Source organism: Cryptomeria japonica, chromosome 9 (genome assembly GCF_030272615.1).
Source record: "Cryptomeria japonica chromosome 9, Sugi_1.0, whole genome shotgun sequence".
NCBI classification, from domain to species: Eukaryota; Viridiplantae; Streptophyta; class Pinopsida; order Cupressales; family Cupressaceae; genus Cryptomeria; species Cryptomeria japonica.
Genome location: NC_081413.1, coordinates 473001752 through 473028678, shown reverse-complemented (window position 1 = coordinate 473028678; position 26927 = coordinate 473001752). Strand labels below are relative to the sequence as shown.

The window sequence follows — 26927 nt, the reverse complement described above, 5'->3', positions numbered from 1 at the left end:
ACCATCTAGCAAGTCTGCCTGCAACAATTGGTTTATTCATGAGGTACCTGATTGTTGTGTGGTCTGTATAGACATATACCTTGTACCCAGTTAATTAATGTCTAAATTTATTAAGTGCATAAATCACAACTGATATCTCTTTTTGTGTTACAGTATAATTCAATTCAACACATTGGAGATTTTTACTGATATAGTAGACTTCATTCTTAATGCTACCATCCTTTTGAGATAAGACTGCTCCAACTGCATGATTAGAGGCATCATTATAGATATAGAATGGAAGATTCCACTTAGGCCCCTGAAGGATTGGTGCCTGAGTGAGGACAAACTTAAGATCTTGAAAGACTTTGTCACATGCTGGTGTCCATTGGAAATCCACATGTTTGAGTAACAGGCCATATAGAGGACTTGCTATGGTGCTGAAATTCTAAACAAATCTTCTATAATAACCAGCATGACCCAAAAAGTTACGAGCATCTTTCTTCTTAGCAGGTGTTGGAAGATTTTTTATTACGTCTATCTTAGGAGGATCCACTTGAATGCATTGGTCTGAGATGTAGTGTCCTAGGACCACCCCCTCTTGCATCATGAGAAAACATTACTCACTATTTAATGAAAGATTATGATCTTGACACCTTTGCTAGACTTTAGATAGGTTATCAAGCGCTTCTTGAAAATCATTTCCATAAGTGGTGAAATTATCCATGTAGATTTCCATGGCATTATGAGAGATATTTGAGAAAATACTCAAAACTGCTCTTTGAAAAGTTGTTGGAGCATTACATTAACCAAATGGAAGAACATAGTAGGCATAGGTTCCCAATGGGCAGGTGAAAGTAGTCTTAATTTGATTGTAGCTACTGAAACCATCAAGAAATGAGAAATACTTCTTTCTTGCTAGAGAATCTTGAATTTGATCAATGAAGGGTAGTGGAAAGTGATTCTTCTTTGTAGCTTTGTTTAATTCCCTGTAGTCTACACAAACCCTCCATTTGCCTCCCTTCTTTGGAACAATTACCAAAGGAGACACCCATTCACTGTCTAGAATTGAGTATATAAAACCAACATCTAAAAGCTTTTGCAACTCATTCTTGGCAATCTCCCTGAGGGCAGGATTTACTCTCCTTTGTGGCTACCTGACAGGATTAGTATTCTCATAAATGTATATTCTATGAGTACAAAGCTTAGGATTCAAACCTGTCATATCAGTATAGTCCCAAGTAAATGCATTTTTTTTTTAATGTTCTAAAGAATGCTCTTGTTGTGCAGAAAGATTGCAATTAATAATGAGTTTCTTCCAAGGGCTACTTATATCTTCTTGGTGAGCTGTAGCATGGATGCCTCATTAAGACTCAAAAGCTTTATCTCATGAGGTAACAATGTATGCAATATTGTAGGTTTGATCATGTCAGAATTAGGCAATAGCATTTGTAGTTGACATGCAAAATTCTTTGCATCATCTATTCCACTTGCATTGTTTAACATGTGTGAAAATTTGATCCTCATACTAAAGGTGTAAGAGAGGACTTCTATCAAGCATCATTAGGTTTATCAAAGACCTTTTATTGTCCTCTTGTCCATCTCCTAAGTTTGGCCAAATGGCTTGGTTTGATTCATCATTTGGTTGTGTTGGTGGATAAAGAGTCAACTTTTTAATACTATCTCCATTGGATATAGTCATATCCCTTGATCTGCATCTTATATAAGCATCTGTAGTAGCCAATCATGGCCTTACCAAGACAATAGGATATCCACCCAAGGTAGATTTGGGGGATAAGATCATGAAGTCTGCTGGATATTCCCAAGAGTCAAGAGTGACTAGAATATCTTCCATTATCCCATCCGGCTTGATAGTTGAATTATCTGCTAGTTGAAGGATAGTGGGCACGTAGGCCTGATGTTGGTTAGATTAAGATGCTTCATGATATCTTTAGTCATGACTTTGATAGCAGTGCCTAGATCAATGAAGGCATTTTGGACTGTGATTCCATTTATCACTACTATAACTACCAGAATGACAGGGTTTGAATATTTAGGCATAATTACCCTTCCCAATATTATATCAGCCAATTTTCCAATCACATGTACAGTTGTAGGATCCTTCTTCTTCCTTCTTGGTTTCTTTAAGCATGCATACCTAATGGTCTTACTATATATAGGAACTTCTTTAATTGCTTGAAATAGAGGTATTTTGACACACACATGTTTGAGTTGATCTAAGAAATCAAAGGATGGCTCTGCAAGTAGTTCTGGTTGAGCTAGTCTTTTAGAAAATAGGGGTTTTGGATCATTAATTGGCTCACTAGGTAAAGGAGAGTTAGTATCAACATGGACTTCTTCCTCATTTGATAGTTCTGTTATGATTGGGGTAGCAGGAGAAGGTAAATTTTTTTTGACCGAAGGTGTACATCACTGATGCTGACTACACATGTAGGGTATTGACTAAAATCTATAGAATAAACTGGCTGTTGTTGTTGTTGTGGCTTATTGTTGGGATCAGGAGTAGGTTGAGTAGGCAGTTGAGTAGGTCTTGATGGAGGGGCATTCGTTGGTGTAGGTGGCACAATAGCTAGTTGATTGGCAAGTTGGTTATATTAGAGGTAACCAATTGGTTGGTTAGACCATTCCTGTCCTCTCCATTGTTGTGACTGCTGCCAATTAGCTAGTTGTGGTTGTCAATTCCCTGGGAGTGGTTTCCATTGAGCTTGAGGATTAGACCAAGAGTTTGGTTGATAATTCTATGGTTGGGTGCCATAATTTCCAAAGTTTTGTGTATATTGAGATTGATATTGGTTATTGGGTGCATAAGAATATGGACCATTAAAAGATAAATGATTTGGTGGTATACCTTGTCTTGGAGCCCATGACCTTCTTTTTGCTACGTAGGAGATTTGACCTTCATCATCTTCCAAAGGATGAAACTCTGGTTGGTTATATTTGCTTTCTATACTTGCCACATTCTTGCATCTGCAATCCCTCTTCTTTTGTCTACAATGGGGACAATACTCAACTAACATTTATTTTGTTGCCTCATGTTTCTGCGTTGCCTGAAGAGTGTCTAGTTGTGTAGCCATATTATTAATAATGTTTTGTTGAAAATCCTTGAGCAGGTTGCTTAACTTTGTTTGTGAGACTCCTAAGTTAGACTTGTTTTATGCGTACTTGTATCCTCTAGGCTTCTTTGATGTAGCTTTAGAGTAATTTTGGCAAAGTTTTTGTATGTTAATCCCATGTTGCTTGAGTAATATTTCCACCTCCCATGAGATCTATAGCATCTATATACTCCTCATTGATTCCTCTCAGGAAGACTAGTTTTTGAGAATTTGCACTTAACTAGTTATGCTTTGACTTCTTCAAACTAAAGAGAAACCTTTCTACATAGTCCTCCAGAGATTCTTCAACCTTTTGTTGCATACGAAATATATCATCCCCCCTCATATTACTTCCTCTATAGTATTCCTTGTATTTTGTAAGGAACTTTTCCTTCATGGTATCCCAATCAACTATAAAATCTTCACCTAAGGACATGAACCATCGAAGAGCAAAATCCTTTAAGGTGGAAGGAAATAGCTCGAGTCTGTGTGCATATGTGATATAATCATAGCTTTTATATAGGACATCAAACTCAAAAAGGAAGGTGTATGGGTCTTCTGTAACAAGACCATAAAAAGGGGGAAGAGCAGCATGAGGAATGTTCTTCAAATTGGCATTGGCTTGTCGTGCTAGGATAGGAAATTTAAAAGTTAAATTAGGAGGTGGGGGTGGATTGTTACCACCACCGCCACCACCACCACCAAGGCTTGCCATATTGCCTTGGTAAACTACAAGAGCAACTAAAAGATTTTCTACCAAAGGTGGCTTTGGTGGAGGAATAATATTTTCAAGCCCATTATTATTCAGGTCGACAAAGAGTTGTGCAAAGGGGTTGATTTCCTGCTCAATATCTTTGTCCACAACTAGATGTTCTCCAGGGTAATTGTGGTTAGGAAGGAATCTCCCAAGATGATCTCTTCTTCTATGCATGCAGGTATATGCCAGTTGTCATTAGACTTGCATGTTTGAAAATGGCATTGAGATAACTGAATCTACTTGAAAAATTGAAATTCTATGCAGACTATTGCTGACAAGCAAAACTTCTATACTTCTATAAACCTTTAGTTTGACACCATCCTCGACAACGACACCAAAAATGTTGGCTCAAAACAATGGGTGATTAAGTAGGAATTATACCCTAACTCAGAAACATGTTCCTAACTGAGTAGCCATTAAACACCATCAATTGGGTTCATTTACTTCATCAACTCAAGGATGTACAACTTGAAATGGGTCAGCACAATATATGCACTAAGAGTTCTAAAAGACAATCCTATTCGAAGTTTAAATAAATGAAATGTTGCATAAATCTACGTAAAGAAATAAGTCCTCTATATTGTAACACAAGAAAATTCTATCAACTTCCACTGTCAAAATGAAGGCTTCTAACTACACAGAAACAATTGTTCTGTTTTGCCATGGCTATAGGAACAAACATAGAATTACAATTCAGTGCTTGCAGGAGAAGATAGTGAGTAGTTGACCAAAACATAATTAAAATGTGGTAAGAAATAAAAGTGTAGAAAATAAATATACATAATCCTCACCAAGTGGGTCCCATTGAGTGAGTATCTTGGACTACAAGCTACAACAAAGATTAAGTACAAAGCTCTCATAATCATAACAACTCCATACACTTATTCAAAATAAAAAGTCTATTTCTTTATTCTCAGAGTTTTAACAGTACAACAAAAATTGACACCATAATAGTAACTGACTTTTATTTGAAAGCTTGAGGAGGATTATATAACAATTATACCCTTAACAACTTACCAAAACAGTCGCTCCAGTCCTAGGATGTAGGAGGAGGCTTTTAGTGAAAACATAAAGACTAAGAAGAGCTAAAAGGAACGAGACTCTGTTCCGATCTTGAACACTTTGCAATCTTTCCTAGATTTGCTCTAACATCAAGCATGGTTATTAATAAGAGACATTAATAGCTCATGATTGGTCTTTGAAGGCTCTTCAATGACTTGATCAACTGGTGACCAAGTTGTAATAGATTTTGATCTCTTTCTGCCTTGCTATCTAGTCTTACCCAATATTGCCACATTGCTGATGATTAATCCCTAATTCAATCATAAAGTCTTCACATGCGGTTGCATCACCAGGGTTAGTACAAAGACATCTATTCACATTCATGATTATTCATTGCAACATATTTATCACCATTCAAAGATAACGTTATACTTATATTTGCATTCATAAAACTTATCGTATTGTCACAACAAAGGTCTTCGAACTAAGGACAACATAATCAACATATAGGCTCAAAAAGGACATTATGGCATGACATATGATCCTAGGAGTAGTATATGAAAGTCTTAAACACATTAAAATGTTTGGAATAAAAGGTATAAACTAAGACTCTTCAGCATTGAGTTCTAAGACAATGTTATGCATTATAATGTAGCTATCCAGTGATGTCTTAATATGACCATGCAAGTATATCGCTCTTGATTATTTTAATAATATGGTTAGGCTACATTATTCATATTTGTTAAGGAAATATCTAATTTTTAAGAGATTTCATAATTTATCTAGGTCCATTTCAATATTGAATGTACTACCATTTGCAAGTTTATTATGATTTTCTATGAAGGCTTGAGTGGGAAAAGTATTGGGAGGATCGCTTAACAAAGGCACATCTTCCCCAAAGCAAGAACTAACGACAAAGACATGGGAAGCCTCTATCATGATGAATTGTAGAAGTGACTCATCACATACTCTTAAATATTCAATTGACATCATCATTCACAAAGGTATCTAATAGAGGAAATGTGTCTATGTAGTTAGAATAACCAATGATAAGTTTGGGTTACTACCAACTACACATGATTAACATATTCATATGTTCGTTTAAAGATTTTTCATAGGTTTGTTGATATTTGTTGATTAACACCTATTTCTTTTCATTATATCTAAGCTTTTGTAAAATGTTATAAGCTTTCTATAGTTGCTAGCTAATATAAATGAAGATAAATGATGCTCATAAAGAAGGCTAGTTTTGGATTCATGAGAAGTATTACCTTCACTAGAAGGGTCATCCACATGAGGAATTAAAGGTGATTTGTCATGTATATTGGGATTCATAAGTAAAGGTCATATATCAAGATTCATGAGTAGGAGTGAAGAAGCCTAGTTGTCATGATTTTATGATTCAAAATCTAAGTAGTCCTAATCATCCTTAGGAAAAATGTGTTTTATGGGTGGATGATGGGAACATTTTGGATGCATTGTAGGCATAATTTACCATGTTGGAGATATTATTGTTCCTTTTTTACTATTTGTAAAAAATAGTAGGGTTTTCAACAATTGTCACTACAAATTGTTTATTATGATACAAAAATCTTGATTTTACAAAGTGTAGATGGGAAAAAACCCATTGTACGAATCCATTGACTCCCTAAAATAATATTATACATTAATTCTCTCACTATCACATGGAAAGAAACATTAAAGGTAATAGGCCTTGAAGTGATAGGTAAAGTAATGTAACCAAGGGATTCTCATTTAACAAGTACTTAAACCCTTTAATGATCACCTTGAATTTTGAGAGATCAAAGTAGTTAACTTTGATCACATTTAGAAAATGATTGTTTTCAATATTCCATCTAAATCTATTGTCTACTAGTACTAAAAATATTCAATTTGGATACAATATTTGCTTGTACTCATTTGACACTAATGTCCCCATACTTAACGATAATGCATAATGACCCACATTTCTTAATCATTTATAGAGGTGGTAACTCATGAAATGTGAAACTTACTCTCTAGGAGAAATACTAGATGAAAAAAATTGTGTACCCTAGGGTGTCCTTTAAGACGATCTTATGTAGTTCCAAGGAACACACCAAATTCCAAAGCAATAAGCTAATGGGAATACTGTTAGCTTGAATAAATGTATTATACCCCATAGCTGCACATTGCTATTTGTAGGATGATTCAATGATATTTAACTAAGGAATACAAGTTTGGAATAGAGTCAAACATAGTACAAGATGTAGGACATGAAGAACCATAAGCCATATGAATAGTAGAATTATCATGGCATGTATGAATAGTATCATCGTGTAACAATGCAATGAGTAGATGAAGCATGCATATTCTTCATTGTTAGTAGATGTATTGATGTGGGGTTGTAATGTCCCCTATTTGGGATTTACCTAATTTAGTCTTGGGATAACAATTCTAACTTAATGTGAGAGTTATAAATATTAATAAATATTATTTTATCAAAACTGAGTACTATTCATTATAATATTAAACTTAAGATTCTAAGACTAGTTTGGAAGATAGAACCTATCTTGATAACTTCCCTTGATTTTAATTCTTGACATACATGTCTCAATGTTATAAATTCTTGCTACATATGATCTTCTTATAGGTTAGTTTTCAGTCTGGTATATAGATTATATATATATTATCTGATTTATTCCTCTGTCTTCATATAATTCCCTTCTTATATCATATTCAATTCTATAACATAAATTATTGAAAACCATCCATTATATTCATGATAATATGTATATATATATATAAATTAATATATAAAGTCCCATAATGTTTTCAGGCAGAATTTAATACTAATATTAATATTGACTGCAATACGTATGACAATCATTCTCGATTTTCATATGCAGTGGCAGACCAAATCTGACGCACGTCAGATCTGTCAATATTAATATTAGTATTAAATTCTGCCTGAAAACATTATGGGACTTTATATATTAAGCATACGATTAAACACATCCCAATAAAAATGCCTTTCCAGCCTTTCCAGCCTTAATTTGACCGGACTATTGAATGTTTAATATCTTATAAAATATCCCATCTGAATTCTTCCCGATATCCCCCTCCACTCCTTCATTCCTTCAGTGGAAGATGTCTGAACTATTTATACCTGCATTTCTGAATGAAGGGTTACTTGGGATAAGACACGACTTGTGTCTTTTGGTTTCCTCACCCTTCCTAGACAACTCTTAATCGTTGTCTAACAATAAACATTGCATCCTTCTAATATAAATCGAGACCACATCTCTTTGTAAGTGTTGATCCAATCGCACCCTCTCCAGATCGCTGACCATTAATCATACTAATAATACTAACAATTAATAATTCTGTTATTTAATAAACTTGATACTAACAATACTAATAATATTGACAATTAACAATTCGTGTTTACAGATTAATAATCAATTAACAATATTCTTATTTAATACAATTGATATGTTCTATTCATAGCAAGATCGAAGGGAATTACTCTTGTTAAACAGAGAGAATATAAATATGCAAGATCTATGATAATTAATGTAATTTAATATTAAATATAAATATTTCAAAAATATTATTATTGATAAATAAATATTAATTAAAAAAATAAATATTTAATAATTTCAAATAATCATTTGTTGATAAATATTATATTAATTTCTTTTTTTAGGTTATATATAACAATCAAGGGAGGGACATGATAGGGGTATAGGAACATCATGGGAATATTTCATAATAGGTGTATCATGAAGTGGATCTTGTGAAGGAAAGATGCTCATAGATAGTAGGAAATTACAATAAAGTACATTATTATCACTCTCCATAAAAGTACACAAAACATGGTAATCATGGAGTGAAGTAGGGGTATCTAATAAAGGAGGAAAGGTGATAACCAAATCCCTTAATAAAAAAATGTACATGTATATGGTGATATAATGTGTCTTTATACAAAGTCATCCCATTTGTGTGATAGAATGTCATATGTGAATCAAGGACAAATTGATTAAGTCACAAATTGGATAAATATGTCATAGTCAATTATAGATATATGAACAAATAAAAAAGTAGGATATATTTTCCACATCAAGTCAAATTGTGATATTTCTATCAAGTTCAATTGTGTTTTTTGTTTTCAAGTCAAACTCATTGACACATGTTAGATGTGTCAATAATTCTTTTTTTAAAAGAAAGAAAAACTCCACTATTGAACTCTAAGCGCAATATCATATTATGAATAGATGTCAAACAGAGAGAGCCATGAGAATCCATAATGTAAAGACAAGGATGTATCCAAGGGTGGGATCTGTAGGGTTCACAAAGTACGCAACAAAGGCACAAACTCCAATAGATGTAACCAAGTGAGGTGAGATTTGTTATAACTGAAATATCTCTCTTAATTCATATTTGAAACCAATTTAATATGTAAATCTTAAAGCCAAAACAAGGGTGCATAAGATAGGTTATGTTTGTTCTCTTATATCAACTAATGATTTGAGGGTAAATAATTATGCTCTGCAACTTAGGGATAAGATTATCCTAAAGTAAGCAACCAACCATTGCTATAGGGTACATTTAATTGTCAATCGGGCTTGTAAACTTAAGATGAAGTCTATAACATATATACACTAGGAGGCATTTGGGTTTTTGTCATATTTACAAATTGTAGACATTCATTATTCTAGCTCTAAGCAAAACTGGTAAATATTTAAAAAACATAAACAATGTCATTAAACTACAATTCACAATTAAGAGTAATGACAATTACAATCTAGAAATGATGAAATAACAAAAAGGTAAATAACAATTTCAATCGAATTTATACACACAATTCACATTTAATTAGTTGCTACAAGAACAATAAACTTATGCTATTGAATAAATTGAGCAATAATAAAATCATAGTAATCCTTGTAAACTAATCATGAGTGTTACATTACTTCAAGTAGGTCTTGACTTGGACAAGTGCACTCACCAATTTAAACAATTAAATACAATTACTTCACAAATATTTCATAAATGTATTCACTCATTCATGAGAGTAATCAGCATGTAGAAATTTAACTATTGATAATGGAAAAAAGGGTAAATACAAAACATGAGCAATCTAATCCATTTTTTCGTTCATCACATTTATAAGATAAACTATTCTAATTTCCTAAGACTAATAAGCCACTTACTCTTGATAATTAGGAAGAGGGTTGTTTGCTGAAAAGACACAACTTCAAGATAAAAAAGAGTCCTAGTTGAATTCTACATTCATCATAAAGAAGTTTCAATGACTAGACAAATTTATTACATAACAACAAAAGTAACGAAGGAATCTTAAATGCTAGAGTCATCTACTAGTAGTAGAAATCCTATATTTCAAGTTTGGTGGACACCTCATCGCTCACCATGCTTATCGTTGTAGACCTATGGTCTACACGACTACTGTTGTCCTCATTTTTGTTTTAAAAAATGGACCATTACATAAGATTTTTTGTCAAAAATAAAAATTTTACTCTATGGCATGCTTCCCGAGGCAGAATTTTGCTTCACCCTTGGACTAGTTTAATCCTCAGTCTATCTTCGAACCACATTTCAATTTTCATTGCATTTTGGGTTCGTTTGCTATGCCTTTCCCTTCAATTTTGGATTTTTTCTCCTTAACTACAGATTGGAAATTTTCGTTAAGTTGCAAGTTTTAATGTTTTCCTTTGTTTTAGTCTTTGTAGGGAAATTTCTGGCTAATAACAAGTGCACTTTATTGAAAAATAACTTGTAAATTACTTTTTATTTCCCCCTTGATGCTTTTTGGCTTTTTAAGTCATAATTGGGATTTTTTGGATAAGTTACAAGTTAATTTTAAATTGCAAATTTAAAAATTCACTTGTAATTCTTTTATAAAGTTCCTATTTTAATCTTTTTGCTTGTAATGGGGATTTTATTCCCCTATTACATGTGTTAAGTTATTAAAACTTGTTGAGGGGATTTTATTTTCCCTTTACAAGTTATTATAACTTGTATTTCTCTCTCAAAAACCCTATTTTGCCTAGAATGAAAATAAAGTGACTTTTAAAACTTGCAATTGAGTCTCAAAAACCCGATTTGCTCCATAAGAGAAAATAAAGGCATTTAAAACTTTCTAAAGGGTTTTTAAGACTCGATTTTTCCTTGTGGAAAGAAAAGTGACATTTTAAACATGTAATATGAAGTCCAAAACCCGATTTTCATTGTTTCATGCAAATTAAAACTTGTTCTTTATTTCCAAAAACCTGACTAGCGAAGAAGGCGGATTTGTTGAAGATTTCTAGCAAATTTTTGTGGAGATTTTCTAGGAGGAAGAAGGCGTTTTTTAACCCATTGCTTCTTTCATGCATTCTTGGATTCTTTTCACGCCATTTGGAGATCATGAATGCTGGTTTCATGGTAATTTCTGGCAAACACGTGTTTCATAAACTTCACGCTTTTCTCTCACGAAATGCCACAAATCCTTCCTCTTCAAAGTCGTTTATGCTTCTTTCACTTAGGTGTTGAGGTTAAATGAAGATTTGACCGGTTCTTGTGCCTATTTTGTTGCATCTTCAACCACGTTTTTGTTGTTTAGTCTCCAAATCCGAGTTTGGAAAACGTGGCTAGGGTTTTTGGGAGTTCGTTTAATGCTTATTTAAGCGTTTGTCTTCTTCATTCAAAGATTGTTTCATTTTTTGAAGAGACATTTCGAATTGAAGCAAGGTATGTTTTATTTTCTTCTTCTTTCATTTTCTTGTTTTCTTGTTTTTCCATTCTAGTTGTAAATTTGTATATATGTTGGTTTTGCCCCAAAATCGGTTTTGTGAGAGATATTTTTCCCTTTGCAAAGCAATTTGTGAATTGCATTGTTCTTCCCCATTTTCCTCTTTACTTGTATTCGGTATTTTAAATCCCAATTACAAGTTGGATGAAAATAATCAAGATCTTCCCTTATGGTTATAAGAATTTAACCATCTTTTGTTGAAATTCCAAGTCGCAAAGATGAAAAACACCCATTCTTCCAAAATTGGGTTTTTAGAACTGGATTGCATGTTGAAAGTTCTTCCCATTTTCTTGAAAATGACATTCCCAAAATCTTCCCATTTTTATCCATCCATATTTCCTATATCCGTACTTTCCGTTCACCTCATTTCCCACAGTCTAAATCTCATTTTTTACTCATTTCTCCATTTTCTGTTTTACAAGTATACTTGCATCTGGGTTTTAAAAATTCGGTTGCATGTTTGTTCTTCCCCACTTGTATACTTGTAAAATTTTCCCCAAGATCCGAAATTGGTCAAAGTCAAATTTCCAACATTCCCATTTATTTCCCATCTTTCTCTCACAAAGTCGTGAAGTGCAAGGGCTAGAGTTCTTCCCATTTGAAGAAGGAAAAATGTTAGTTGCAACTGATTATGATGTTGCCTTAACACTTTTAAGTCTTCATTGTAGTATACCAGGTTGTCCTTCAATGTCAGATTTACCATCCTCTCCCATTCCAAAGAAGATGAAGTATAAATATGACAAGTACCCGAATGAAGTTTCACCTTCGCAAGTTTCCTCTCCTTTGGATCACATCAAGGACACGGAGATAGGGCATGTGGACATGTCATAATTCATTAAGAGGGTGGAGGATCCGCATGATTGTAATATGCAACGGTTGTTGGACAACCACATTCATCATACATCTTCTTTTCTAGTGGCTTCCCTAGAACTTGAATTTGTTCTTGCTTGCGCCCATCACTTTGACAAGGAGACGAGAACCATTAGAAATGATGATGGTGAGGCGATAATACATCTTGATGCAGATACTATTGTGAAAGTTTTCAAAATACCACCAACACCTGTTTATATGGAAATTTCAAAGGATAGTGCAGTTGAGTACTATGTCAAGAGGGAAAAGGATTGCAAACATCATATTAACAAATGGATTCACGAGCCATGAGCCGCCTTCATGAGGTGGGCTAAGTTTTACCGTTGTGACTTTAAGTGAGAAATTGAAGACATCGTTACTCTCCTCAACAGGATGATGGGACTTGAACACTCTAATATTTTTGAGCCCTAGATGTATCAATTAACCATGTTTATAAGGCACTCCCATCATGGGGAGAGACTATCAGTGATGCTTTGTGCGAACAACTTGCAACAGTCCCTACTACCATAACTTTCTACATGAATTCATACTTAGTGTATTTGGCAACATCACTTTGACATTTTCTTGGTCTTTCTACCAAGGGTGATCGCTCGCTTATACCTGTGTGGGAATGTTATGATCAACTGTCTTTGAGACCCAATAGATTACATTTCAGAAAGGTTCAAGATGTATTCTTTGGTTACTTCATGTGCCAGTTTGACAAGACTCTAAAGAACATAAGGGTGACAGATGAAGCATGGGAAAGAGTGGATGAGTATGGGTGCTTGTTTCTTCAATTTTCAACTTTCACTTATGTAAGAGTTAGATGCTACAGTGGGCAACCATACATGCTTCTTAGATACTCAACTAATAAGATCATTCTTCTGGAGTTGGGAAGATAGATCATGGTTGTACACACTCATCAATTTGTCAGACATAAGGTCATAATGGGGATTTCTATTTAAGATTGGCCGGTATTCTCTTGTCACATCCGTCAAAGCCAAAGCTATGGAGACTGAGATGCAGGAGAGTAAACTCAAAAGGTTTAAGTTGAGGGCAGATTTTGATTACCGGGGTATGAAGGAAAAGATAAAAAATTCCTTTGTACATGTGCATCATATTGAGGATATCTGGGTAGATCTCTGTACATAAATAGAGGTTCTCAAGATGGACTACTACAAGCTTACTATTGAGCAGGTTATTGATCTGAATCTAGTGGACATTCCTTGTGGACATTCCACAAGGAATGATTAATGATGTCATGTGCTTGATCTAGAGTTTGTCTCACGAAGGGTTGAGGAAGCCCCACTTCCTTTAATCCAATGGTCACATAAAGAATGCACTTCCATTCTTGAAAGATTTCAGCCTATCTTGGCTAACACCAACATTTGGCTCAAAGATAATGGTGTTAGACTCATCAAGATCAAAGTTGGAAAATAAGATGACTCTATGGGGCCTCTTGGACCTAAGTCTGAGATTCAAATTGACAACAAGGAAGGTGCATCATCTTCAGGCACTAGGATCAAGTTGTGGGTTAGTCGAGCAATAATGCTTCCTCCTGAGGAGGCAAAAATTCATGGGAAAGAAAAGTACCGGCTTCACGTTCATGTGATCGATCCTAATAATCCAAAAGAAGGACAAGAATCAGATGATGTTCCTAAGTGACTAGCTTCAGACTCACCTCATGAGATTCCCTCCTCAGTTTCCATGGAGCTACCTCTATCTCCTCTTGACATAATAGTTGAGGAGTCTCCTCAGAATGTCATTCCTATTTCAGCAGTTAAGCCACCTCTTGATCATCAACAAGAGAGTTTGCTGGAAATTCTCGAGGATACTCTTGCATGTATCCATTTGTCAGAGATTTATACCTCTACTTCTGGTTTTGAAGAATTTATGAGGCAATCTTCATGCTCTTTGATTACTGAGCAAACCATGGTCGCCATCCAAACAAATACTCCTCCCAGGGTGAGCACGGCTGTTCAAACAGAAACTGTTTCTCCTTCGCCTTCAACAACTACTAGAGGAGAACTAGTCATTTTACCTCCATGGCTGAGTTCTTTTACCCCAAAGAGGAAGAAGCAGGAAATCTCTCCTGATGTCTTTGATTATCGACAAATCAAACAGTCTAGGCCTAAGGTTTCTAAAAAAACCAAGACAATCTGAAGAGTAACTGTTGACAACAACAAGATGAAAGTGGCAGAAATTGTTGAGCCCCTTGCGGATAAGCCACGTGAGGAAATGCAAGTTGCTGATTACAGGGTTACAAGGATAGAATTGGGTAAATAAACGCATGAAGTGGTCAAGCATGATGCCGAACAATCTGTTGCTTCACTAGTACAACGATATGATGAAATTTTAGCAAAAAAAAGACATTTTAGAAGAGGAGAATAGGCAACTTGTTGCAGCTATTCATAAAATTACAAAACTTGTTGGTGAAGGGAGTAATCCTACAAGTTCTTCCGGTTTGCAAGAATCATTTTGAGGAGTTGAAAGAGCTGCTCAGAAAGTACATACGTTGGATTCTTGGGTGGATCAACTTCATGATTTGTGTGCACAAGTGTTGAAAGACATTTTCCAAATGATGTCTAAGTTGGAGACCATTGAAGAAAAATTGAATCATACCTCTGAGACTTTCAAACAGAATTTGGAAAGGGTTGAAGGTAGCTTGACAATTTGGTGCACAATGTCTGAACAACAGTTGAGTGTTCTTCAGGAGCATGCCATTATTCCTTTCAGGGTCATGTACTTGGAATTTGAAAAACTTCTAGAGAATAAAACCCATGTTTTCAAATCCCTCATTCAGATTGATGATTCAATGAGATTGCGAGTTGAAGTATTTCAAGGTGTTGTTTCTTCTTGTGAAAAGGCCTCTTGCAATATAATGAATCAGAATGGAGAGTTGATACCAGAAGAAGAAGTGCTCGTAGATCTGCACATGATGATTCATAATAAGTGCAAGAGCGAACAATTTCAGCTGTCTCAATTCAGGTTTTGATGAAACATCAAATCTTTTTGCACGAAATCTAGTCCACTTTGGAGAAGAACGATTCTATGCTTCTTCGATGCCATGACACTATCGTGAAGACCATGGTTGTTGCCAAGAACACCCATGAACCGAATCCTGTTGAGCTACGAATGATCATCCATAAGTTCGAAGGATTCATGTCTTCACATGCTGCAACTTAAGTGTTTTTCAACGCTTAGTTGTATTTTTTCAGAATTGTAATCTCTTAATTGTAGTTTTTCTTTTGACAATTTACATGCAAAAACTTTTTGTAAATTGCAAGTCAAGTCTTTACTTGCACTTTTGTAATTACATGTAAAGCAACTACAAGTTGTGTTTAGTTAGGACTGTAATTGAAATAAGTTATAGTTAGTTATTGAATAAGTCTTGGTGGTTGAGAGAATCTCTCAAGTTAGTTAGGATCCTCCCACCTTTTTCTCAAGACTCCTCTTCTATAAATACTTCAAGGGTCTATTGTAATCTTTATCTATTAGAAAGCAAGCAAAAACTCTACCAAGTTTACAGCAAAGAAGTCTTTGAGCTTTCATGTGTGAATTAAAGAATTGAAAGAAATAGAAGAAAATTGCTCAAGCTTTGAGTATTTGTGCTACATACTTGAGTTTGTGTTCTATATTATCTTTCTTGCATGTGTTTCTTTAAGAGCTTAATCGAATTTGATTTACAGTCTTTGTGCTGCATGTATTGGAGGTTAATATAAATTAGAGTAAATATTCTTTTGAGAGGAGCTGTAAGACTTTGTGCTTGCACTTGTTCTTAAGAGAGTTTAGAAGTTGATTTTGTAAGAAATAGCTGTGAGTCTTTGAGCTCGTATTAGTTCCTACTGTTTTATGTAGAAAAGAGTAAGATATTTCAGTCTTTGTGATGCTATAATTTGTTCTTGATAGCATTAGTATAGAAAAGGGTAGACAAGACTTCACATATTCGAGACTTTGAGCTTGATATTGCTGTCCCGTCCCGAAGGAAGTGACGGAAGTCTTTGAGCTTTTAGGAAACTTCATTTCCTTTCTCTCATTTCATTTCACAAGTTGTTGTTGCTGTTTTATTTTAAATTGCTATCAGTTTTCTGTGAAGAGAAAGGAATATTGCCTTTCTTGAAAGAAGAAGAAAGGCTGTTGTCCCATCCTATTTTAATTTTAAGTTGTAGATAGGTAGGGGGAACCTTCCCTTAATTTGGAGAGTTTTACTCACATTGTGGTTGAAACCACAATTTTGTATATTTCCCCAAGTGTACAAAATTTTCAACCAACATCTACAAGAGCATTGCTATTTCTATGAGTTACTTGGCTATATGAAGTCTCCATCGTGTCTTTGATGCAAAGCATGTTAGCTTCTTTACACATTCAATATTAAGATAAATAATAACATTAAACACATTTTTATTAACTAACACATATAAATGCAAGTATTTATCTATTCATTAACATTTATGATAGAGTGCTTAATAGTAGTCATATTTTTGGAAAAGCATAAATGAGTTCAGTCTTTGGAGGATTTAAAAGATAAACAAGGTAATTAAAAGTCATTAAAAAAGCCTATTAGGTGAAAGATAAAATATTTAAACAAGCATACCCAAATCTTATAATAACAAGGATGAATCAATGAAGTAAAAGAATGTTAAGAATCATATTTCTAAATAAGATATAAAACTTAGAAGATTTCAAATCTAAAACAAATAGGATTTGTGAGAAACACTTGTAGAAATTATTTATCGTGTAAGAGAAAATAAGCTCATCAAAATGTAAAAACAAAATAAATTTTTCCTAAGCTTAATTTGGGCTAATCCAATAAGATGCAAACACATAAGTATAAACTGACCAAACTTAATTCATTGGCAACTATAGGCATCCATATATTAGAATTGGATTTGAATCTAGGTAAGTAAATACAAATCTATGACATTATCAAATATTCTACAATCCAAGCTATCAAAGGAATGAAGATGGGACCTTTTTGTTTGTGTATTGCAATGGATTTTTTGTAATTTAGGCTAATCCAATAAGATGCAAACACATAAGCATAAACTGACCAAACTTAATTCATTGGCAACTATAGGCATCCATATATTAGAATTGGATTTTAATCTAGGAAAGTAAATATAGATTTATGACAATAACAAATAATCTACAATCGAAGCTATCAAAGGAATGAAGATGGGACCTTTTTGTTTGTGTATTGCAATTGATTTTTTGCAAGACTATTTTTTGTTTTGTTTTGGTTGATTATGATTTATGTTATTCATATATAATTTAAATGCATTTTTTATATAATTTTTTGTATTTTTTATTTTGAATATATAAGAATAAATAAATAATAGTTTAAGAGAAGTCAGCCTTTGTACAAGATTGTCATTTGTCAATGTTTAAATTCATCAATCCATTTTCTCTCTCTCTATAAACATAATACATTCATGTGAATATTAATAAATTAATTAAAATTTATATGTATTGATTATTAATATTATTATTAATTTAATTGTTGTACATATTTATACAGAATTAAGATACAAGCCTGTCAGATTTGAGAACAGCACCACCGTTTAACCAACACAGCATGAAAAGAAAATGACCCCAATATAAATATTTCTTTTATTTTTAACAAATTTATATATTTTTTCTTATTCTTTATTTTTATAATATTGGAGAGTGACATTTTGTAATAATTTCACTTTCTTTTTTCTCTCCCATCTTTATTGATTTTTTAACTATCGTTTTATAACAATCACTTGGATTCTATCTTTCCACTTTTTTCTTTTGTCGGAGCGCGAAAATGATGTTTCTTGATTGATATTTATCTAATCAAACAATTTGACTGTAGAAAAGACACGTGTAAGTTTAATTCGTTATTTTTAAAATAAATTTCTCCTCGAATTTAATGCTACCGGATTCGAACTGGGCTTTTTTGTCAAAAGAACGTGCAGGACAACAACCATAATCCATGGTCATATTTAACTCACGCCATATGTTCCTCGTATAAATATAATAGATAACTCTTTAATTTCTTTAGATTCTAGTCAAAATTCTACTCCAAGATAAATCAAAATGGAGATACCCTATGGCCCAACACAATTGATGTTGAAAGTCAGTAAGGTCATGGAAACGATCCAGTTGAACAGCTTTCTCAATTCCTGCAAATTCCATAGACAAAAAGAAACCCAGTTTCGATTATCACAAGGCCACAGACAACAAGAAACCTCCATTCAGTTTAAGGAGTATGAACATAGCATCTCAAAATGGATTCAGCTGGTTCAAAAAATGAGATTTCCATTAAGAATAGTCAGCTGGATCTTATGAGAAGAACTGTTGAAGCTCAGGACTCATCTGCAAAAGTATGTTTTGCAAATTCTTTGCTTTGGGTATTGATTTTATGTCTCTATAGAAGATTTTGCGTTTAGGTTTCGTGTACTAAGATATCTTGCATTAAGTATTGCCATATACCATTTTTCTAGCAGATTTTCATTGTGGTTGTAATGTGTATGCAGATTTCAGACTTTACGCATTCACTTTTCATGTGTACTGTTCTGTAAAAGAATAATTTGCATGCTATGTATGTTGTGTATTAGGCATTCGATGCTGATACCTGTAAAGTTTCTCTAGCAGAGTTAGGATAGAAGCATTTCTTTCAGCTCTCTACTATTTTTTAACGGCATAATGGCACTTGTTTACTATATACATTACATTAGACATTCATTTGTTTGATCAGAATTTGATTGTGTATTTGTCTGTAGATTATTTTTGTTCGTTATTGCTACCATATTATTTTAATAGAAGAATTTGTACATGGTGCCTGTTTATATATCTTGTTATATACAAAATTTTCTAACAGAATTTGAATGTGGATATTGGTGGATGCAGATTTTTGCAATAATATTTGCTTTCAGTATTGTAATAGAGTAACTTTTATAGTAGAATTTGAATTTAGATATTTATGGATGCAGCTTTTATGCAAAAATTTATGCATTTGGCATTGCTATATATTAATTTTTCTAGCAGAGTTTGAATGTGGATATTATCATATTTGTGAAAACAGGTTTTATATGCGTTCATTATTGTTTTATATTATTTTTATACCAGAATGTGTGGATATTTGTGCATACACATATTTTTTATATATATCATATTCAATGAAGAGTACATGTTACACAATATCAGCCATATTGGCTAAAAGAGCAGACTGCATACGCAGCCCATGACTAACAGGATAGACAATAGACCCCTAGGGCTAAACTGCAAACAGCACCTAGAATTACCAAAGAAGTAAGCATTCATAGAAGCAGCAAAAAATCATATCCCAGTTTGCATCTTGTTCATAGTTACAAAGACCATTCAAAAAAGCATTATAACATCATTAAAGTCAGGAATCATGAAGAGCCTACAACTATCGTAACACCATTAGAGAAGTGAGTATTAAATTTCCGAGCATCCACAGGGATTAGAACAGTAAGAGGCTGGGTAGGAGCTTGTGACTAACATAAGCTCCCTGACATATCAGCAATGAGAATAGTACTGTTCAAACTAGTAACAAGGAAAGAATCACAATCCAGAAGGTCATCTTCAGTTGTTAACGTGTTAATCATCAAGGTTAACACATTTGTAAATGTTGTAAACTATTTTTCAGTTTAGATAGTTATGTGGCAGCTAAATTGTTCTTCTGCCTATAAACTAAGACTCTAAACATTCCTATGAAATACAATAATAATCTATTTCTATTCTTCCGCTTCTGCACCTAACAGTGGTCTCAGAGCTACGTTGTGAAGGAGAGAAGAAAAACGTTGAGGACTCAGAGCTATAACTTTCACCTCTCTTTCGTAATTTCTACCTCCTCCTGCATAATTTTGAATAATGGGTATCTTGTTTTGCATAACCTGAGTGTTAATACATTATTTTAGAACCGTCACATGAGGATTGATCGGTCTTGCTCCGCTTGGGATTTGTAAGCATGGTATTGGGGACATATGAATTGCTTATACAGCAGTTTGAAACCAATATTTGTAAAGGCAGAATACTCAGGAATTTGAAAAGGTATCTGTATATTTTGATGTATAAATCTGCTATATTTTGATCATTAAGCATTGAAATCTGAAAGCATTATTGAGGATAGGATGTGTATGTTCAGATGAATGCACCATTGTTACTGCTAATACCACTGCTTGAAGATTGTTTAAGGATTCTAATGGCAGCCGGCAGCCTTTTGTTCCGGGGCCCCGCCCAATTCTATGGGTACGGGGCGCCACCCAGCCCCCCTACCATGGCACTAGGGGCGGACTTGACTTAAGTGCCCAACTATTCTATGTCCCTGCACTCGATAGTGGTAGAGTTGTTATCTTTATTAAAAATTGTATATTCCCTTATTTTTGCTTGCTAAGCAAAGTCTATTCCAGGATTGCAGTATAACTGCCTATTTTGTTAAAGATGTTGAGGAATGGGCTATAACAGGGCGCATGTTGAATTTGTTTTTTTTGTTATGGAAAGTCTTCCATTATTTGTCGGTGGTGAAAGGGTAATGGTGTTAGTAAAAGAATAATAGAATTCTCTAACATGAGTATAGATAGCATCAATTTGTGGATGAATCTTAAACAGATTTCTGACAGATGGGAAAGCAGATTGTTGATGTCAGTTTGATGCTAGAAGCCTGTGTGGGGGTTATTTGTGGCATCCAGATAATGCTGACCATACTTGGACCAAAGAATCTAACTGCATGGTACTCATAGTTTCCTTTTGCGATGAGAATGGATATTTGGGCTAATACATTTTAGACTGGAATAGGTGTCATTTATTTGCAAAATTTGCATATAAAGGAGGAATTATCTTTAACATTTTTTATGCAAAATTGGTAATATTGGAGTAATACAGTTATGTTTGGGGATATAAGGATATATGGTGCACAAAGAGTGCAATTGATGTTATAAGGCAAGTCAAATTGTTTATTTACCTACTTACAATCTTGTGAACCTTATACATTGATGTCATATTGTCTCTACAAATGCATGCAAGCACAACATATGAGGCAGAATTAGTATATGAATGTTGGACACGATATAAACCTCTATTCATGCAATTTTGTAGCCAATACATATTATTGAGAAAAGAACTTAACAGGTTACAAGATCAGTTAGGAGGAAACACATAGCAGAAAGATGTTAAGCAAGATGTACTTTCTTCTAGCATTTCAACAAAGCAAGCAAGTAAAACCAATATGTACTTGAAGAAAGGTGTTTTATCTTCCCTTATGTCACAAAGGGAAAATGTTGCAAACTTACAAAAGCACAAACTCATTGTGTTAAAATATGTTCGTCCAAACCCATTGTGAGAGTTTGAGACTCACAAAAAACAAAGGGAGAAATGTGGTCTTGGTTAGAAGGGTTTTGTTGGCTCTTATATCCTAGAATATTTTAAATCCATAAAATATGTATTAGGGGGACACATGAATAAATGTCATGTTGAGTCTACATTTGTTGATGATTCTTGTGAAGTTCAAAAATCCAAGCAACCAAAACAAATATGTATTAAGTCCAATAATGTCCAAACTTGTTCCCATTGTGGATGTCAAGGTCAACTTTCTAGTAATTGCTTTGATCTACACCCCTCTTCTTCATGTGCTCAATATGCACATCGTTCTTTTCATTGGTTTCAAAAGAAAGTGCAAACACCTATGCTGTGTTGCTATTCCTTTGTTTGAACCAGTCCTAGAGATGACATCAGATGCTTCCTTAGATATTGCATTGTGAGATCTTTGACAAAGATTGGGCCAAATGCTCCAAATAAGGCTATGTTGAGTTTTGTTTAAGCTACTAATGATGATGACAATGATGTTGGTAATGTTGATTGTGATGACATAAATTTTGATAATAATGTTGTTGATGACAATGTTATTGGTGATAATAAGATTGATTTTTTTTGTCTTTAGAGTGTTATGTATTCCCTTTATGTTCAAGATGCCTCTGATTTGAATGATGATGATGTCGGTCCTTACTAATTTGTTCCAATTATTTGAGGCTATGAAGATTAAGATGTTTCCTCTTGTTGATTCGATATTGTATATACTCTCTACACTTACTCCATTAGGGAGACCAAGTTCTTGGCTTTTTCCTCTCTCATTTGCCAAGGAGCGAATCTTGTGTATATGTAGAAGATCTGAGTGAAGACTTCATAGATTTTTGACACTTTGTGATTGGTGTAGTAATTACAGTTCAATATTATGTTGCACCCAATTTGTGCTATTTCATATATTATTTGATTGTATATTATTGGTGGACAACTGATGTGTATATGTTCCTCCACAATGTATTGATTGCACCCAATGTGTGCTATTTCAAATATTCTTTTTTAATGATAATGCAGAGTCACCTCAAATTGATAGTTGGTGACTACTCATATTGGCCACTAAGATTTGTTCATTTTTTCAAATTGCAACATGGACAAGACAAGTCCTAATTTGAGTTTTGATAATCCCTTCAGATTAAGGGGGTGATGTTAACGTGTTAATCATCAAAGTTAACACATTTGTAAATATTGTAAGCTATTTTTTAGTTTAGATAGTTATGTGGAAGGTGTTGGTTGAAAATTTTGTACACTTGGGGAAATATACAAAATTGTGGTTTCAACCACAGCACACGAGTAAAAACTCTCCTAATTAAGGGAAGGCTCCCCCTATCTAACTACAACTTGGAAAATAAAATTGGATGGGACAGCAATCTTTCTTCTTTTTTTTCAAGAAAGACAATATCCTTTTTCTCTTCACAGAAAAGGATAGCGATTGAATAACAGTAGTAACCACTTTCAAGTAAAATGAGAGAAAGGAAGTGAAGTTTCCTGAAAGCTCAAAGACTCTCGTCACTTCCTTCGGGACGGGACAGCAATATCAAGCTCAAAGACTTGACTATTGGAAGTCCTATCTACCCTTTGCTATACTAAATTTTACAACGAATAAAAGATAACAGCTCAAAGACTGGAATAATCTATTCTTTTAACACAAAGACAAGAACTAATGCAAGCTCAAAGACTTGCTGCTATTTCTTATCAAACAGTAATTTTCCTCAAGAATGGACGCAAGCTCAAAGACTTGCTGCTCCTTCAAGAGAGTTTCCTATTTTAATTAATCTTCTCTACTTGCAGCTCAAAGACTTCAAATCAGATTGGACTAAGCTCCTTTAGAAACACTTGGCATAGAAGAAATAAAAGATTCAAACTCAAACATGTAGCTCAAAGACTCAAAACTTGAGTAGTCCTTCTTTATTATTTCTTCAAAAACTTTCAATCCACATACATAAGCTCAAAGACTTCTTGCTGTAAATTTGGCAGAGTTTTTGCTTGCTTTCCCAAAAGATATATTTACAATGGACTTCTCAAGTATTTATAGAAGAGGAGCCTTGAGAAAAAGGTGGGAGGATCATAACTAACTTGAGAGATTCTCTCAACCACCAAGACTCCTTCAATAAATAACTAAGACTTCATTAATTAACTAAGAGTCACTCTAACTAACTAAGACTTATTCCAACTACAGTCCTAATCGGACATAACTTGTAGTTGCCTTACATGTAATTACAAAAGTACAAGTAATGTGTAACTTGTATTTTACAAAAATTACTTTTACATGTAACTTGTCAAAACGAAATTACAACTAAAGATTACGAAAGAGAGAAAATTCAACTAAGTGTTGAAAAACACTTAGGTTGCCTTTTGTGAAGACATGAATCCTTGAAATTTCCGGATGCTCGCTTGTAGTTCCTCGGGATCCGGTTCATGAGTGTTCTTAGCAACTACCATAGTCTTCACAATAGTGTCGTGACAGCGGAGGAGCGCGGAATTGTCTCTATCCAGGATGGACTGGATCTCATGCAAAAAGGCTTGATGTTTCATCAATGCTTGAATTGAAACTGCCAAGAATTGTTCACTCCTCCATTCACCATGAATCCTCATCTGTAAGTCCGCAAGAACTTCTTCTTCTGGAATTAGCTCTCCATCCTGACTTACTATATTGCAAGAGGCCCTTTCACAATGTGAGACAATACCTTGATAAACTTCATTCCGGAATCTCCTTGCATCACTGATCTCTTCGATGAGGGACTTAAGAACAAGAGTTTTGTTTTCCATGAGTTCCTCAAATTCCAAGTACATGACCCTGGAAGAGATGATGGTGTGCTCCTGCAAAATACTCAGCTGTTGTTGGGGCATGGTACGCCAGATTGCCAGACTTTTCTCAACACTTTCCAGATTCTTTTTGAAAGTGTTAGAAGTCTGATCCAATTTCTCCTCAATGGTTTCCAGCTTAGACATTATTTGAAAAATGTCTTTTATTACTTGCACGCATTGATCATGAAGGTGATCAATCCAGGAATCCAGTGCTTGTACTTTTTGAGCAGCCCTTTCTACTGCACGAATCGATTCTTGGGAACCGGAAGAACCTATGGAGTTACTCCCTTCAGCAGCAGGTTTTGTGATTTTATTGATGGCTGCCATGAGCTGTCGGTTTTCTTCTTCTAGCTTGTCTTTCTTTGCAAGAAGATCGTCACACCTTTGCACTAGTGAAGCAACAGAAAACTGAGCATCATGTTTAATGACTTCATGTGTTTGCTTGCCCAATTCTACCCTTGTAACCTTATAATCAGCAGCTGACATTTCATCAAGTGGTTTATCTGCAATAGGTTCCACAATTTCAGCTACTTTCATCTTGTTGCTATCAACAGTTACCCTGGAAATAGTCTTCGCCTTCTTAGCAACTTTGGATCTGGACTGTTTGAGTTGCTGGTAGTCGAAGGCATCAGGTGAGATCTCTTGCTTCTTTCTTTTCGGGGTGAAAGAACTAAGCCATGGAGGCAAAGTCATCAACTCACTTCCTGTAACAGCTGTAGGCAAAGGAGAAGCAGTTTCTGTTTGAATCACTGTGGTCACTCTGGGAGGAATATCTGTTTGAATAGCGACTATGTTTTGCTCAGTTAACAACGGACATGAAGATTGCCTCATGAATTCTTCAAAACCAGAAGTGGAAGTATCAATTTCTGATAACTGAATGCAAGTGGGATTATCTTCAGGAACTTCCAACACACTTTCTCGTTGTTGCTCAGGAGAAGGCCCGTATGCTGAAATGGGAACTGCATTCTGGGGAGACTCATCAATGAGCAAATCAGGGGGAGAAAGAGGCGTCTCAATAGAAACTGGAGGAATGACCTCATGAGGCGTGTCTGAAACTGGAGACTTAGGCGCATCATCAGATTGCTGCCCCTCTTCTGGATTATCCAGATCGATCACCCGAACATGGAACCGTGATTTCTCCTTCCCACGAGTAGTTGTCTCCTCAGGAGGAAGCACTACTGCACGACTAACTCGTAACTTGATCCTTGTGCTTGAAGATGAAGCACCCTCCTTATTATCAATCTGAATCTCAGACTTTCGTCCAAGAGGCCCTGTAGAATCATCTTCTTTACCAACCTTGATTTTGATAAGTCTAACAGCATTGCTTTTCAACCATGCGTTAGTGTTGGCCAAGATAGGCTGAAATCTATCAAGAATGGAGACGCACTCTTTATGTGACCATTGGATCAAAGGAAGTGGAGCTTCCTCAACCCTCCGTGAAGTGTATTCAGGATCAAGTATACGCCCATCATCAATCATCCCTTGTGGGATATCTGCCAAGTTCAAGTCAACAATTTGCTCAACAGTGAGCCTGCAGTAATCCATCTTCAGGACTTCAGCTTCTGTGCGGAGATCTGCCCAGATGTCTTCAATGCGATGAACATGTACAAAGGATTTTTTGATCTTTTCCTTCATACCTCTATAATCAAAATCAGCTCTAGGTTTGAACCTCTTAAGCTTGATTTCCTGTAATTCAACCTCCATGGCCTTAGCCTTCACAGATGTGACAAGGGAGTATCGACCAATTTTCAACGGATTTGTGCTGGAGATCCCCATTCCAATCTTGTGTCTAGCAGACTGAAGAGTATGAACAGCCATAATCTGTCTACCCAACTCCATAAGAATTATCCTATCGGTCGGGTATCTTGGTAGCATGTATGGTTGTCCATCATAGCACCCAATCCTCATGTAGGTGAAGGTGGGAAATTGCAGGAATAAGCACCCATACTCAGATACCTTGACCCATGCCTCATCTGATACTCGCTTATTTCTGAGATCCATGTCAAACTGACACATAAAATATCCAAAGAATGCGTCTTGGACTCTTCTAAAATGTAGTCTGCTAGGTTTCAAAGGCAGCTGGTCATAATATTCCCAAACTGGTATGAGAGAGCGATCACCCTTGGTAGAAAGACCTGGAAAGTGTCTAAGTGATGCTGCTAAATATACCAAATAAGAATTCATAAAGAAGGTCATAGTGGTAGGAACCGCTGCAAGTTGTTCGCACAAAGCATCGCTGATGATTTCACCCCATGAAATGTGATGCGACTGCCGTATGAAC

General features: G+C 34.8%; 1 protein-coding gene across 2 annotated transcripts in view; it reads left to right on the top strand.

Annotated features, from left to right (window-relative positions):
• Positions 1 to 26927, top strand: part of LOC131075952 (uncharacterized) — a 239990-nt gene that overhangs the window by 65168 nt on the left and 147895 nt on the right. Inside the window, exon 2 of one of the 2 annotated variants that reach the window (XM_059211023.1) lies at positions 20248 to 20322. In XM_059211023.1, the coding sequence (XP_059067006.1) occupies positions 20248 to 20322 (75 nt within the window). Of the gene's footprint in view, positions 1 to 18458; positions 18844 to 20247; positions 20323 to 26927 lie in introns of those variants that run through there. The other variant, XM_058012940.2, reaches the window with a different exon arrangement.